This window comes from Myxocyprinus asiaticus, chromosome 36, assembly GCF_019703515.2.
Source record: "Myxocyprinus asiaticus isolate MX2 ecotype Aquarium Trade chromosome 36, UBuf_Myxa_2, whole genome shotgun sequence".
NCBI classification, from domain to species: domain Eukaryota; kingdom Metazoa; phylum Chordata; class Actinopteri; order Cypriniformes; family Catostomidae; genus Myxocyprinus; species Myxocyprinus asiaticus.
This window is the reverse complement of record NC_059379.1, coordinates 20,643,243-20,657,454: the sequence shown is the minus strand read 5'-3', so window position 1 is coordinate 20,657,454 and position 14,212 is coordinate 20,643,243. Positions and strand designations below refer to the sequence as shown.

General features: G+C 41.9%; 1 protein-coding gene across 3 annotated transcripts in view; it reads left to right on the top strand.

Moving 5' to 3' along the window:
• The window catches only part of LOC127427365 (actin filament-associated protein 1-like), a 115,267-nt gene that overhangs the window by 53,658 nt on the left and 47,397 nt on the right, over positions 1-14,212 (top strand). For all 3 annotated transcript variants that reach the window (XM_051674931.1, XM_051674930.1, XM_051674932.1), the window contains exons 2-3: positions 13,058-13,186; positions 13,338-13,420. In XM_051674931.1, the coding sequence (XP_051530891.1) occupies positions 13,058-13,186; positions 13,338-13,420 (212 nt within the window). The remainder of the gene's footprint in view (positions 1-13,057; positions 13,187-13,337; positions 13,421-14,212) is intronic.

Below are 14,212 nucleotides of genomic sequence, written 5' to 3'. Positions count from 1 at the left end.
TATATCAAGCTTCCAGTTAATGCTGGGATTATCCCATCACCACTCTCAAGCTAAAATCTCCCTGCTGCACTGGAGGAGTTCATTTAAGTTTTAACAGCCATTTATATTCTAAACACACTGCATGAAAATTAAGCACCAGTAGTGAGTTTTGCATTTGTGTGCATGTGTGTGAAGCAGATGACAGAGCAGAGTGGCACCTCTTTTTCATTCTGTAGCATGCAGCGTGTGTGACTGTATATTATGTAATTAAATTACATCCTTGTGCTGTTTAATGATCACACTTGGCGATATCCAGAGGTTTTTTATTTTATTTTCAAATTGTCATTGATTTCATCTCAAAACATCACATCTTATATCATTTTGCTAATGACAGCATACTGTAATATGGTACTGAAATGAGCAATAAAATGATATTGTACCGTTTTCATTTTTTTGGTATTGCAATACTTCGTTAGTACCGGTAAACCAAGCAACCCTAGTGTGGAGACATTTAGTTGCATAAGCAATGGAATTGCTTAACTTTATAATTTTTATTTTATTTTTATTTTTTGGAATGGCCAATTCCCAGTGTGCTCTAAGTCCTCGTGGTGGCGTAGTGACTCGCTTCAATCCGGGTGGTGGAGGATGAATCTCAGTTGCCTCCACGTCTGAGACCGTCAATCTGCACATCTTATCACGTGGCTTGTTGAGCACGCTACCATGGAGAACTAGCGTATGTGGAGGCTTCACGCTATTCTCAGTGGCATCCATGCACAACTCACCATGTGCCCCACTGAGAGCAAGAACCACATTATAGCAACCACGAGGAGGTTAACCCAACGTGACTCTACCCGCGCCTCATTCCAACTGGTTGCCAACGGAAGGCTGACTGGAGTCACTCAGCATGCCCTGGATTCGAAGTTGCGACTCCAGATGTGGTAGTCAATGTCTTTACTTGCTGAGCTACCCAGGAACCTGCCCAATCTGGCAACACTGTCTGTCACAGAAGTCTGCACTTTCAAAAACATAACATGAGCTGTATAGGCAGAATTGGTTGTCTGGCTGGCAGTTGCGAGGTATCAGGTATTCTGTACATGCATCACGACTCTGCACATGTTGAATATGACAGAGCCCTATTGTCCGGAGGGGTTTAATGGTATCTGAGTGCAGGGTTTATCTTTGCCTTTAGAGTTTTGTATGTCAAGGGCCAGGTGTGGTTATGCCATGATATTGTGCATTATTTGTGTTACATTGTAGCCTACAACACTGTTCTAGTGTTTACACTGAAACGTGTCTGCATAGTGCCAGATGGGCACACTGTTCCTTATGGATGTGGACTTTTCTACTTGCTCTAAAGGCTTGTAGTGGGCTGTAGTGGTAGTTAATGTGTTTATTGACATTTGTCAAACCAGTTAGACATGGTATAAATTGGCCCTTGATTACTGTGTGTGATGTGGGCAAAGGCCTGTTAGCCTAGTTGGCTTTTATTTTAGGGGGTCTCCTCTCAGTTTCCACACTGATGACTTTTTAAAGTATTACACGTGCCAGAAACCCCCAAAGCCCCTCCTTCCCTCCAACTAGAGATGTCTAATCCAAAAAAAAAAAAAAAAAAAAGAGAAAACTGACTCTGTAACTTTACCTTTCTCTAGCTTCTCTACCCACTCTATCAACAGCACCACTGTAGACATTCATCATTTATTTTCTCCTCTCTCAATGACTGCTATAAACATTCACAATCACATTTAAGAGAATTAATGAATCTCCTTGACATTGTCCCTAGGTGGAGAGTGCTAAAGAAATGAGTTTGTTTTCCTCTTTGGCACAACATTTAAAGTTTTGCAAGCATTTATCACATGGGTACTATTTGAGTGAAGTGTATGGTTTGGTGATGGCTGGTGGAATAATTAGCCTAATGCACGTAAGTGGGGTAATGAGAAGTCTAACAGTATGGAACTCAGATTTTTAAATGCTGTACACAAACACACACACACACACACACACACACACACACACACACAAACAATTCTCCTTGCAGTTTCCCAGGCACCATGGAGTCTCCTCTGCATCTAAGGATGATTCTTAAAGGTTTCTGTAACTAGTGGCCCCTCTCTCCCACTTCTATGTCCACTGCTGTTAAGAGTTAGTGCTCTGTAATTACACACACAAACTCATAAACACAGTAGTACACATGTATGGATGCATATTTCAAACAGTCTTTCATACAGTATCAGAAACCTCAATGTTTCCTCATATGTTAATGGAAACACTCATTGACAGACACATACTACACATTTAATCAAACTAGTGTTGTCACGGTACCAACATTTCAGTAGTCGGTACCAATACCATTTAAATTTCACAGTTCTCGATGCCAATTTCGATACCACAGCAAAAATATGCTAATATTATTATGTGCTACTGAACACACCAGTTTAGTTATTTTTAATTATTTTAATAATTATAGCTTTATTATTTTAATACATTTTAATACATTATACATTTTTTAAAGTTTCATTTAATTTCATCATCAAAATGGTGTCTAATCAATAAATTCTTAAAAATTTTAACAAGTGAAAATATAACTTTTCAACATGTCATTGCATTTTTTTTGCCAAGTTTTATTCAACAGCTGTCTTGCTTGTGATATTTTGATTTATTATTATTATTATTATTATTACTACTACTACTACAGTGAAAATTACATTTTACTATACAGTTGTAATATATTTTTATTCAATTTCAGGCATCTAGATTTTATTATGAATTGTGCTTTTATTATGAAATGTTGCCGGAAGCTTCACTTTTCCAGATAAACGGTTCGCAACATGGCCCAGTGTGATCATTGAAGACTTTTAAGTCACATCTGAAATCTCATCTCTTTACACTGGCCTTTAAGTCTGACAAATGAAATGTAGGACACAGTTTGGAGTGTTTGTATTAGATTACTTGTGTTTGTGTATGTGGTCATTTTTAAATGTTATGTTTTAAATGTTATTACTGTGAAGCACTTTGGTTATTTTAAATGCTATATAAATAAAGCTGAGATTAAAGAGCAAATGCTGTGATTTATATAAATATATAGTTTACATGTGCTGCGTGGTTCACAGTAGATTAGTGCTACTCTGACATCTGATACAACGTGAATGATTCTCAATGTCTGTTAAGTTTCTAGTGTTTGAGCTGTCGGATTTATTTTAAGTACGCAGCTCGTCCACGGTAAGATTGCAGCCTTTAGTGGTTTAATAAATCACACTAGGACATGTCATGATTTTAATCTGATTAATTAGTCATTTCAGTGTACAAGAAGTAACAGAGCATGCGTTCAAAATAAGCCTGTGAGCATTTGAAAGCAGTCGTGTGTCAGTCATACTGCGCGCTGGTACCGGATAGAGTCGGTGCTCGGTACTACCGGTACTGCAGAAACACTGGTACCGTTACATCTTTTTTATTTTAGTATCGACTTGGTACCGAAGTACCGGTACTTTTGACAACACTAAATCAAACACAGAGATTAATGTAATCATGTAACTGAGACATTCTCTTTTATTGATGATCACTGGTACTTGATTTATGTGACTTCACAGATGGTGGTATTGAAGCCCATCATTAGTGGAACAGTGGAGCATCTGTTCAATATTTTCTGCTCTCCTGTAGTTTTCTACAGTTTTCCAGACATGTGTAGCATGACTGCCTGAGTGGTGCTTTGGTGTGCCTTAGTCTGTGGCAGCAAGGAGTAACCATGATGAGGCCAAACCGTAAAGAAGGCTAATTTCACAAACCACACACTAGTAGATTTTTTCTGGGCATCCAGTGCCTCTCAGATCTAAAACAGATTCTATAGTAGGGCAAGGACCTAGTGATACAATATTTATTGTTATTACACGGCTGTCTAGAATACTCGATTCCGATTGGTCATTGGCGCTATCTAGCAGTCTGTGATTGCTCAGTAATAACTGCACATCCACGTATCAGACCGCCCATCCGAGTATTGCGAGCCATCGTTCCTGCTTCTTGGATCACTGTGCGATCTCTACAGGTAAGCTAATTAATAATTTAAACTCAGATCAATGTTTCATGTGCTTTTATTTATTTGGCAAGTAGTCTTGTAATAAGATGCATCATGAGAAGTCAGACTTATTACAAAGTAAGCACCAATAGAACTCCGATGCAAACCGGAGGAGGATTTCAGCTGTTCAGCAATTTTTTTCTTCTCACATAATTACATATCAGTATTTTATGTTCATGTATTTCGATGTATACTCTTCTGACCACGAACGAATATGATGCTGTTCTTTGCAATACTTTTTTAGTGCAGCCAACGTCAGGTGCATGTGCCAACGATGCTCACAAACAAAGGCTGTCCGCGTGTTGATGACGAAATTTTCATGCATCATGCAAAACGAAGTATACCCGGGCCTTTAAGACTGGACTAAAGCATGGAGGAGCTTGTGGTTTGTCTCAGACATCACCAGCTCTCTGCCTGGATCATGTCAGCAGACATCAAACAGAAGCAGTACACTGGATGAGCAGTCTGCTTCTCTAAAAGGGAGGACAGTAGAGAAAGTGGTTCATGTTTATGTTCTTGGCAGATGGTTTGTTAGCAAAGCAAAAAAGGTGGTTTGTTATCTTTTTTCATGGCTATTTTATCAGCTGTCTTATCTTTCCCCTTGTGACAAGAGAAAAATTAATGGTTTAGAAACAGAAAAGCAGAAGAGCGAGTGAGAGAGAGACATAAAAGGAGGAAAAAGAGTGAGTGTGGGATGCTGGGTACACCACAGAACCTTGGTATGGGATTTGAACCCTCCAAAAAAGCCTGATTATATATACAGTTGGTCATGCTGTAGATCATGTATGTGCATATGGATTTGAACAGTTCATTAAAGAGAACTGGTCTAAGATCTGACGTAAGAGTTGGATAGAATAACAGTGTGGACAGAGTAAGATTGTCTGTAATCTGCACAAATACAAACACACATTTCCTTTGGTACTCAGGGGTGGTGAATTTCAAGGATGTTGTTGCTTCTCAGCAGCCTGGGTGGTAGACCATAACCACATATACACACTGTACACACCTACGCAAATGCATACACACACTGTACATCAGCAGGCAAATAATATTACTTCTTGCATGCTGGAGGCATCACAATTGGTTTTGCAGACCACATCCCTGTTTGTTATTGAATTTGGGTAAGGACGGTGGAACAATGTCCTTATTTGTTCTGCAGAGGCTCTGAATGATGTTTATTCTGAGAGTTTAGTGGGTCAGATGTCAAACTGGACCTAGACTCCCTCTAAACTGAATACCATAATCAGACTTGCCATCAAAACCTTCTGACTTGGCATTAGTCTCTTTCTGGAAATTTGGCAGGTATTTGCAAAACAAGGCTAAAATCCCCCATTTCAGCCGACCGCCATAAGGCCCCTCTGTCCTCTTTGAGGCCTTTTGTTTCTTGGTCTGGATGCATTAACATTTGCTTAATTGAACATTCCTCAGCATTTTAGCATGAAGCGTGTCACTTAAGATTGGCTTTGTGTTTTTGGAAGCATTGCCTGCTATCTTTCATCATTCAGTCTTGTTTACACAAGGGTTTGTCTGAGAGTTTTGAGTGTGGGTGGTTGTGATTGTTTAAAGTTTGTTCCTTCTCTCCCTCTCCTTCCTTTCTTGCTCCTTCTCCCTTGACTTTGCTCCCAAGCATAGTTTGTAGGTGGTCCTCATATCTCTGTGGCACTTGGTGATCTTTTCTGTAGATTTGGTTCGCTCGGTTGGTTTTTAAAGTGTATTTCCCTACATGTTGTTTGGCCACCATCACTGGAAGTGCTTCATTAGCTTTATTCGCTCGGACATGTGCAAGCTATTGGACAGGTAATGATACTGGAACAACTGGAAATGGTATAGGCGACACGTAGCAGTGTTGGTATAGCAATATGAGATCCAAGACCCATCAAAGCTGTTGATAATTTTTTATTTTTTTACAAAAACATTTGACAAATTTTTTTGTTTATTTGGACATGTATTTTACTGTAGTTATTTTATACTTTATTCTTTTGTACTGTTTTTTTTTTCCCTGCCTGATGTGGATAAAAGCATATGTTCAGGTGAAATAGACTATATAGCCTAAAGCTTTCCAGAAACATTACAAGATTATTCAAGCTGTTGATTGATTGCTAGTTTAATTTTTATTTAATTTTTTCTGTGAAAATTCGTTTTATTGTGCTCTAAATTCATAATTCTAGTTAAAAGCTCCACTAAAACAGGGGTTTGTGGTGTTTAGTATTCAGAATGCCTATGTCTTATATGGTGCATTATGACATTCATATTATATATATATATATATATATATATATATATATATATTGTCTACGACAGACAAACACTTTTGGACATTGGTTCAGCAATTTCACACCATAAACCGGATTTAAAATTTCTCAATGCCGATCCGCTGTTTACAAACACGCAAGCGGAGCCCTTTGTCTGGGTAGCATGGCCGCGGAAACTCAGGAGGAAAAGGGGAAACAGAGCCGGCGTTCTCATCAGAGTAAGACGGCACGCAAATCAATAATACCACCAGCACATTAGTTTCAACACACGAGGGGACCGGGTTTTGGACCATTGGTACTCTCCCTTCCGGGATGGCTACAAATCCCTCCCCCGCCCACCATTCGGCAAATCGGACCACTCTTCCATTCTGCTTCTGCCCGCTTACAGGCAGAAACTGAACAGGAAGCACCCACCCTCAGAACGATCCAGTGCTGGTCGGACCAATCAGATTCCATGCTACAAGACTGTTTTGATCACACGGACTGGGAGATGTTCCGGTCCGCCTCTGATGACGACATCGAGCTTTACGCTGATAGCGTAATGTGTTTCATCAAAAAGTGCGTGGAGGACGTGTTTCCGACCAGAAAAATACGGATCTATCCGAATCAGAATCCATGGATAAATAACGATGTTCGCACGGCACTTAATGTGCGGACCTCCACTTTTAATTCCGGGAATGCGGAGGAGCATAAACAAGCCAGTTATACCCTCCGAAAAACTATCAGAACCGCAAAACGCCAGTACAGGAGCAAGATTGAAGGACAGTTTAACACCACCAACTCTAGAAGCATGTGGCAGGGAATTAACATCATCATGGACTTTAAAGGGAATAAAAACTCTGCCATGAACACTGCTGCCTCTCTCCCGGATGAGCTAAATACTTTATATGCTTGTTACGAGGGAAATAACACTGCCCTCGTGGAGAGAGCTCTCGCGGCCGAAGCTACAGAGGTTAGTTCACTCTCCGTCTCTGTAGCGGATGTAAACCGATCCTTCCGACGGGTGAATATCCGCAAAGCCGCGGGTCCAGACAGCATTCCGGGTCGCATCATCAGAGCGTGTGCGAACCAACTGGCTGGTGTTTTTACGGACATTTTCAACCTTTCCCTCTCTTTGTCTGTAGTCCCCACATGCTTTAAAACGTCAACCATTGTGCCTGAACCAAAGCAATCCAAAATCACTTGCTTAAATGACTGGCGTCCTGTTGCTCTGACCCCCATCATCAGCAAATGCTTTGAGAGACTGATCAGAGATTATATCTGCTCTGTGCTGCCTCCATCACTAGACCCATTGCAGTTTGCTTACCACAACAACCGTTCCACTGATGATGCCATTGCATCTACAATACACACTGCTTTCTCCCACCTGGAAAAAAAGAACACTTATGTGAGAAAGTTGTTTGTAGACTACAGCTCAGCATTCAACACCATAGTGCCCTCCAAGCTTGATGAGAAACTCCGGGCTCTGGGCTTAAACAGCTCGCTGTGCAGCTGGATCCTGGACTTCTTGTCAAGCGATGCCAGGTGGTTAGAATGGGCAGCAACATCTCCTCATCACTGACCCTCAACACTGGAGCCCCGCAGGGCTGTGTTCTCAGCCCACTCCTGTATTCCCTGTACGCACATGACTGTGTGGCAACACACAGCTCCAATGCCATCATTAAGTTTGTTGATGATACGACGGTGGTAGGTCTGATCACTGACAATGATGAAACAGCCTGCAGAGAGGAGGTGCACACTCTGACACACTGGTGTCAGGAGCACAACCTCTCCCTCAACGTCAGTAAGACAAAGGAGCTTGTGGTGGACTTCAGGAGAAGAGATAGAGAACACAGTCCCATCACCATCAATGGAGCACCAGTGGAAACAGTCAACAGCTTCAAGTTCCTTGGTGTCCACATCACTGAGGAACTCACATGGTCCATCCACACTGAAGCCGTTGTGAAGAAGGCTCATCAGCGCCTCTTCTTCCTGAGACGGCTGAAGAAGTTTGGAATGAACCGCCACATCCTCACACGGTTCTTCATCTGCACTGTAGAGAGCATCCTGACTGGCTGCATCTCCGCCTGGTACAGCAATAGCACCGCCCACAACCGCAAAGCACTGCAAAGGGTGGTGCGAACTGCCAGACACTTCATCGGAGGTGAGCTTCCCTCCCTCCAGGACATATATACCAGGCGGTGTGTGAAAAAAGCTCGGAGGATCATCAGAGACTCCAGCCAGCCGGGCCATGGGCTGTTCTCACTGCTACCATCAGGCAGGCGGTATCACAGCATCAGGACCTGCACCAGCTGACTTCATGATAGCTTCTTCCCCCGAGCAATCAGACTTTTGATCTCTTGATCTCCCACGATCAAAATACATCAGCACTGCACTTTATTACTCTTACACTTATATCTCACACCGGACTGTCATAAATTATATTATTATTATATTATATTCTCTCTTAACAACACACTGGCAACTTACTATCAACCGACAGCCTGAATGTCAATACAGTACATTTTATATATACTATATATACTTTTTTATTGTATAATGTGTATTCTATATTGTGTGTATTGTATACTGTACATAGTATGTTATTATTTGTATATTGTGTTATGTGTAATTATGTGTGTATCAGATTTTAAATTGTGTTGTAAATCTGATATTTATTGTAAATTGGTATATGTCCCATCACTGTCACGACTACTATGTTGCTCGGAACTGCACCCAAGAATTTCACACACTATTGCACTTGTGTATATGGTTGTGTGACAATAAAAGTGATTTGATTTGATTTGATTTGATTAATCTTTAGTATTACTTACGACAAGATTGTTTCAGATGCAGATATCCAAAAGCTTCTTAATTGGAGGTCACAGATACTGTCTTCAAATTTGCTTTGTATAGCCTACAGCAGGGGTCCAGTTAGAAATTCTTGGGCCCGGTACAAAACAAATTCAGCTGGCCCCCCTCCAGTTAGTTGTCTGACTGGGGGGATACTGTATATATATATATAAATATATATATACTGTATATTTTTTTCTTTTCTTTTTTTACTGTGAAACACATACTTGAGGGATGGACATTACTGGATAGCGCTTGAATTCAAATTAACTATAACCAACCTGAAAAAGATTGGCTCACATCCACATATATTAGTGTAGCAGTCTTGAGGGCTGGAATCAAGACCAACAGTTGTACAACAATGACACACTCAATTTGCTATGCTACACTTCATTTCACTTCATAGCACACTCTAATTTGTGAGCTGTATTCTCTGCCTTGTACCCTACAGCAGCCATCACAACCTCAGTGTTATATAAACCCTCAGCTATGTGTTTGTATGGGCCTGGGCCCATTGTAATGCTGTTTTATAGACCCCTGGTTTTCCAGGGCTACAATTCACATTTGATAGCCTTTGATATTCCTCAGGTGCTGAGCCAACAGATACCTGTAATTTACTCCTTTTGCCACATGCCTGCCAACATCTCAGGGCAGAGCGAGGCACACAGCCCATCTTTAGAATGTCAAATTTGAGCAAATCAACAAAGAAAATGTGCCAGAAGTTTCTTATGCTGAGAAAGTAAGCTTGCATGATTGGCATTGCTGATATATCAGTGACAGTCCTGTAGAGCCAGACTTTTCACTATCAGCATGCGGAGGGGCCCGCGTCTGAATGACAGGAGACAGAGGGGTCCAAATCCTCAGCAGTTTCCTTGGAGACAACCAACGACTTATCTATCTCATCAGCGGCCATCCCCAAGATTGACCCCTCACCAGCGGCCACCGTCCAGCTCCCTGCTGTCACCACCCAGTGTGTCTAGATCCCTGTGGCCATCGACGAGCATGTCCAGTCCCCAGTGGCCTCCATCCATACTGACCCCTCACCAGTGGCCACTGCTCAGTCTGAGTCTTCACCAGTGGCTGCCACCCTGACTGACCCGTCCTGCGGCTGCTACCCAAACTGCCTCTTTTCCAATAGTCACCGCCCAGTCTGACCTCTGCCCAGCGGCAGCCATGGACCTCAGCCCTTCGGGGCCCCTGCCTGGTCTTACCTGTCCTTTGCCACTCAGACCTTGCCCTGGTCTTTGGGTCCTCAGCCCGTACTGCCCTGGACTTCCGCTCCATTCTTGGAGCTCCCTCCCTGGCTGCTGGACCCCACTCCCTTCCTTAAACCTCCTACCTGGTCCCTCTCACCTGCCCTGGTCCCTCCTGCCGGTTCCACCTTGGTCTGTCCTGCCAGTTCCACCTTGGTCTGTCCTGCCGGTTCCGCCCCATCTGTCCTGGTTCCCAAACCCTGTTTCTCTGGCCATCGGCCTTACCTCATCCCATCTCCTCAGTCGCCTGGCCCAAACCTTGTCCTGGATCCTCTCCCCTGGCTAGTGGAGCCTGCACCTCCCTGGCCTGTCTCCTGTCCTCCTATCCAGCTAGACTCCCACTGGTCTGCTCCACCTGGTCTGTCCTACTCCCCTGGCCCCCCACCTCGTCTGTCCTGGATCTCTGGCCATGTGCCTGGTCTGTCCTGGTTCCCTGGCCACACTCCTAGTGCCCCCACTCTCCCTCCCGTGGATAGTTCAACCAGTCCTGTCCTGCCTGGATTGGAGTCTGTGGGGGGATACTGTCACAGTGTTGGCTGAACAGTGTCCCTTTTCCTTCTGTCTTGTCTGGTGTCAGTGCGTGAGTTTGTGTTTCCCTCTTTCTCCCTATTGCCATTGCAGTGCTGGTTTCACTGCTCGTTAGTAGATCTGCAGTACCTGTTTCCAGTTACCTCCCTCTCTACTTAAGCTCTTCTTTGTCTCGTGTTCCCTGCCAGTTTGTTTTGGATGTTTGGAGTGCATGTGCCTTGCACCTTGGTTGGTCTGTTTGTTCCCTCATTCCCTTTATCAGTCGGTCTTTGTTTTTATCTGTTTGTTTATTGTTTTGGTTCTAGCCTTTTTTCCATCGAGAGAGTTTTTCTTTTGTATTTATTATATATTCTGTTTTCTCCCTCGTGAGAGATTTTGGTTTGTATTTTGCTCTTTTCAATAAAGCTCTTTCAATTGCCTTCCTGTGTTTGGATCCTATCCTTCAATCCGTGACAATAACAATGTATGCCATTTTAACAGGCTTTTGGAATCTTGCAGTGTGTGGTTATGATGTTGCAGAATTTCCATGAATTTTTAACATCCAAGGAAAAGAATCCCGCAAGCACTTCACCAAGCGTCAGCCGTGCACTGCCATCAGAAGCAGAATATGTTTGGTAAATTTTTGAGCTTCATCCACACGCAGTTGTGCAAAGAGGCTTTGGTTGGTATAGCGACATTTCATGAAGATTTATTACAGTTAACAGGGTGTCAAGGGCAGTTTTATTTTTGTATTTTTATGATTAGATTTTTCTTCTATCGCATTGAGTTAGATGAAGACGCCGATATGCTGTTATGCAGGTATCGTGGATTTTATTGATCTTTGACTTTTCTCAGAATCTTGCAGGTGAGCTCGAGGTTAAGACATCCGTCAATTCGGCATTATTCAAAACGCTGACCGTCATTTTGACAGATAAAAAAACAAGCAAGAAAGTCAGCTTAAACCATCTTTACGTGGTTTATCTTCACTCTGTTTCGGTCTCTGCGTGCACGTAAAAGAGAGAGGGGGGGGAGAAGAGAGCGCTCGCAGCCATGTGTGAGGGTGAGAAAACGGCGCTTTTAATGCAAAAATAACTAACGTGCCTCTTTTAAAAGCAGTTTGTTATTGAGGCAAGATGCATAAGAAAGATTTTATCCAGATGGTAGGCTGCAATAAGTTCATAACTTTCGATGTTAGATCAGCTGTCACTCGCACCAGTGTGCCCAAATAATTTTCCGCATTCACATTCAGTCATTTTCTCTCGCAAATGCTTATTTATTATAGATTTGTTAAATTTTAGAGATATTTCCTTCTATATGTTTCACAGTATTCTCTATTTTTTTTTTTTTTAAATTTTAAGAGAACTCAACAGTATTTCTATTGGCAGTAGATGTTATGCCATGTTTGCCCATGCCTTAATTTTGGTTAAAAGTAAACACTTTTTTTTTATGTTAATCATATCGCTGTTCAGATCGCAATCAAAATTTTTTTTTTTAAATAATCACAATTAGATTTGTTTGTCCAAATTGTTCAGCCCTAGTATTGACTTTGTAATCTGAATTTCGGTCTGTGCAAAAGTAAAATAGAAAAGAAAGCAAAATATACATACATTTTTGTAAATATCTAGTTTACTCGCCACTAAGTACCTCAAACAGATCTTTGAATATCTTTCAAAAATTTCATGCCAGGACCTGGGTAGCTCAGCAAGTAAAGATGCTGACTAACACACCTGGAGTTGCAAGTTCAAATCCAGGGTGTGCTGAGTGACTCCAGTCATGCATCCTGAGCAACCAATTGGCCCGGTTGCTAGGACGGGAAGGGTCACGCTGGGTTAACCTCCTTGTGGTCACTATAATGTGGTTCTCACTCTCAGTGGGGCACGGGGTGAGTTGTGTGTGGATGCTGCGTCTAGGTCTCCACAGTAACACACTCAACAAGCCATGTGATAAGATGCACGTATTGACTGTCTCAGATGCAGAGGCAACTGAGATTCATCCTCCACCACCTGGATTGAGGCGAGTCACTACACCACCACAAGGACTTCAGCTTTAATTTTTCAAATTTGGAGAGAAAATTTGAGAGAAAAAAAAAAAAAGATTTCATGCCACTAATCTGGCAAACTTTGGCAAATCCACTGATACCTGATAGTGTTCTGTATGTGTTTTTACAGCGATGGAGGAGTTGTTGGCGGAGTTGCGGGTCTTTCTGGAGCTGTTGGACAGAGAGTATTTAACCGCAGGTGTGAGGGAGAAGAAACAGCAAATTTTAAACATCCTACACAAAGTTCTTGCCACTAAAGGTAAGCAGAAGCCTACTTGGGCTGCTCAGATGACCTGACTCTCCACACTTCACCTTTATCTCTTCATTATAACTCAGATATTCTCAATATCAGCATCAATTTAGATTTTTTCAGTAGTGAGAGTGTTAGTATTTGTGTTTTGTGCTCTCAGAACCCTGCTGTAAGACAGAGATTCACACCTCTCTCCCGGCCCCTCCTCAGATGCCTCTGCCAGAAATTCCTCACCCCTGGATGGTAAGATCTGCATCATACCATCTTAAAGGTGATGTGTGTTTTCTACACCACTAGTGGCACCCAACAGAAAAAAAAATATACTAAAATAAAAAATAATTGCAAAATACTGAAAACTTCTCTCCCTGTCTTTCATTGTTTGACAAACTGGTAGTCCCACCCCATTTTAACACCCTTTGTTGAATAATTGTTATGTCAGGCCCTGCTCAACCATGTCCAGATGGGCTGCTTAAACAAACAGATTGCATTTTTGCTCGTTGCGCAAAAATTACATTCTTCACATTTAATCACATCAAGTGAAGAAATAAAAAATTTTATCCAGGTTTTTACCTCTTGCTCCTGACTTTGTTGGCTTTTCAGCTTTCTGGTATTGTATTCTTTTTGCTATTACTACAAATTTTAGCTAAAAGTCAAAAGAGAAAACGTTTGTTTCTTTATAGTTAGTTTAGGGATTTAACAGTTTGTTTGATCATCTGTACAAATTCCTCTTAGTCCAGAAACAAAAATAGTGTTGTCCTAAATTTGGAATGGATATTGTCTGAACTCTAATTACCACTGGCTGGTGATTTGATGGTCTCTTTTTTGTGAAGTGTTCAGTGTTTTTCTATGAGCTCTGTAAAACAGCAGCAGGAAGTGTTCACATCAGTTTGCTCTATGTCATGACCTCATAGTTGCTGACACACGACCCTGATGTGGTTTATTCTGTCACACATGAAACAGTTTACGCTTGTGTATGTGTGTATTTGAGCAACAAATGTGTGAGTTAGAGCAACAATGAACTTTGTTTTAGGGCAG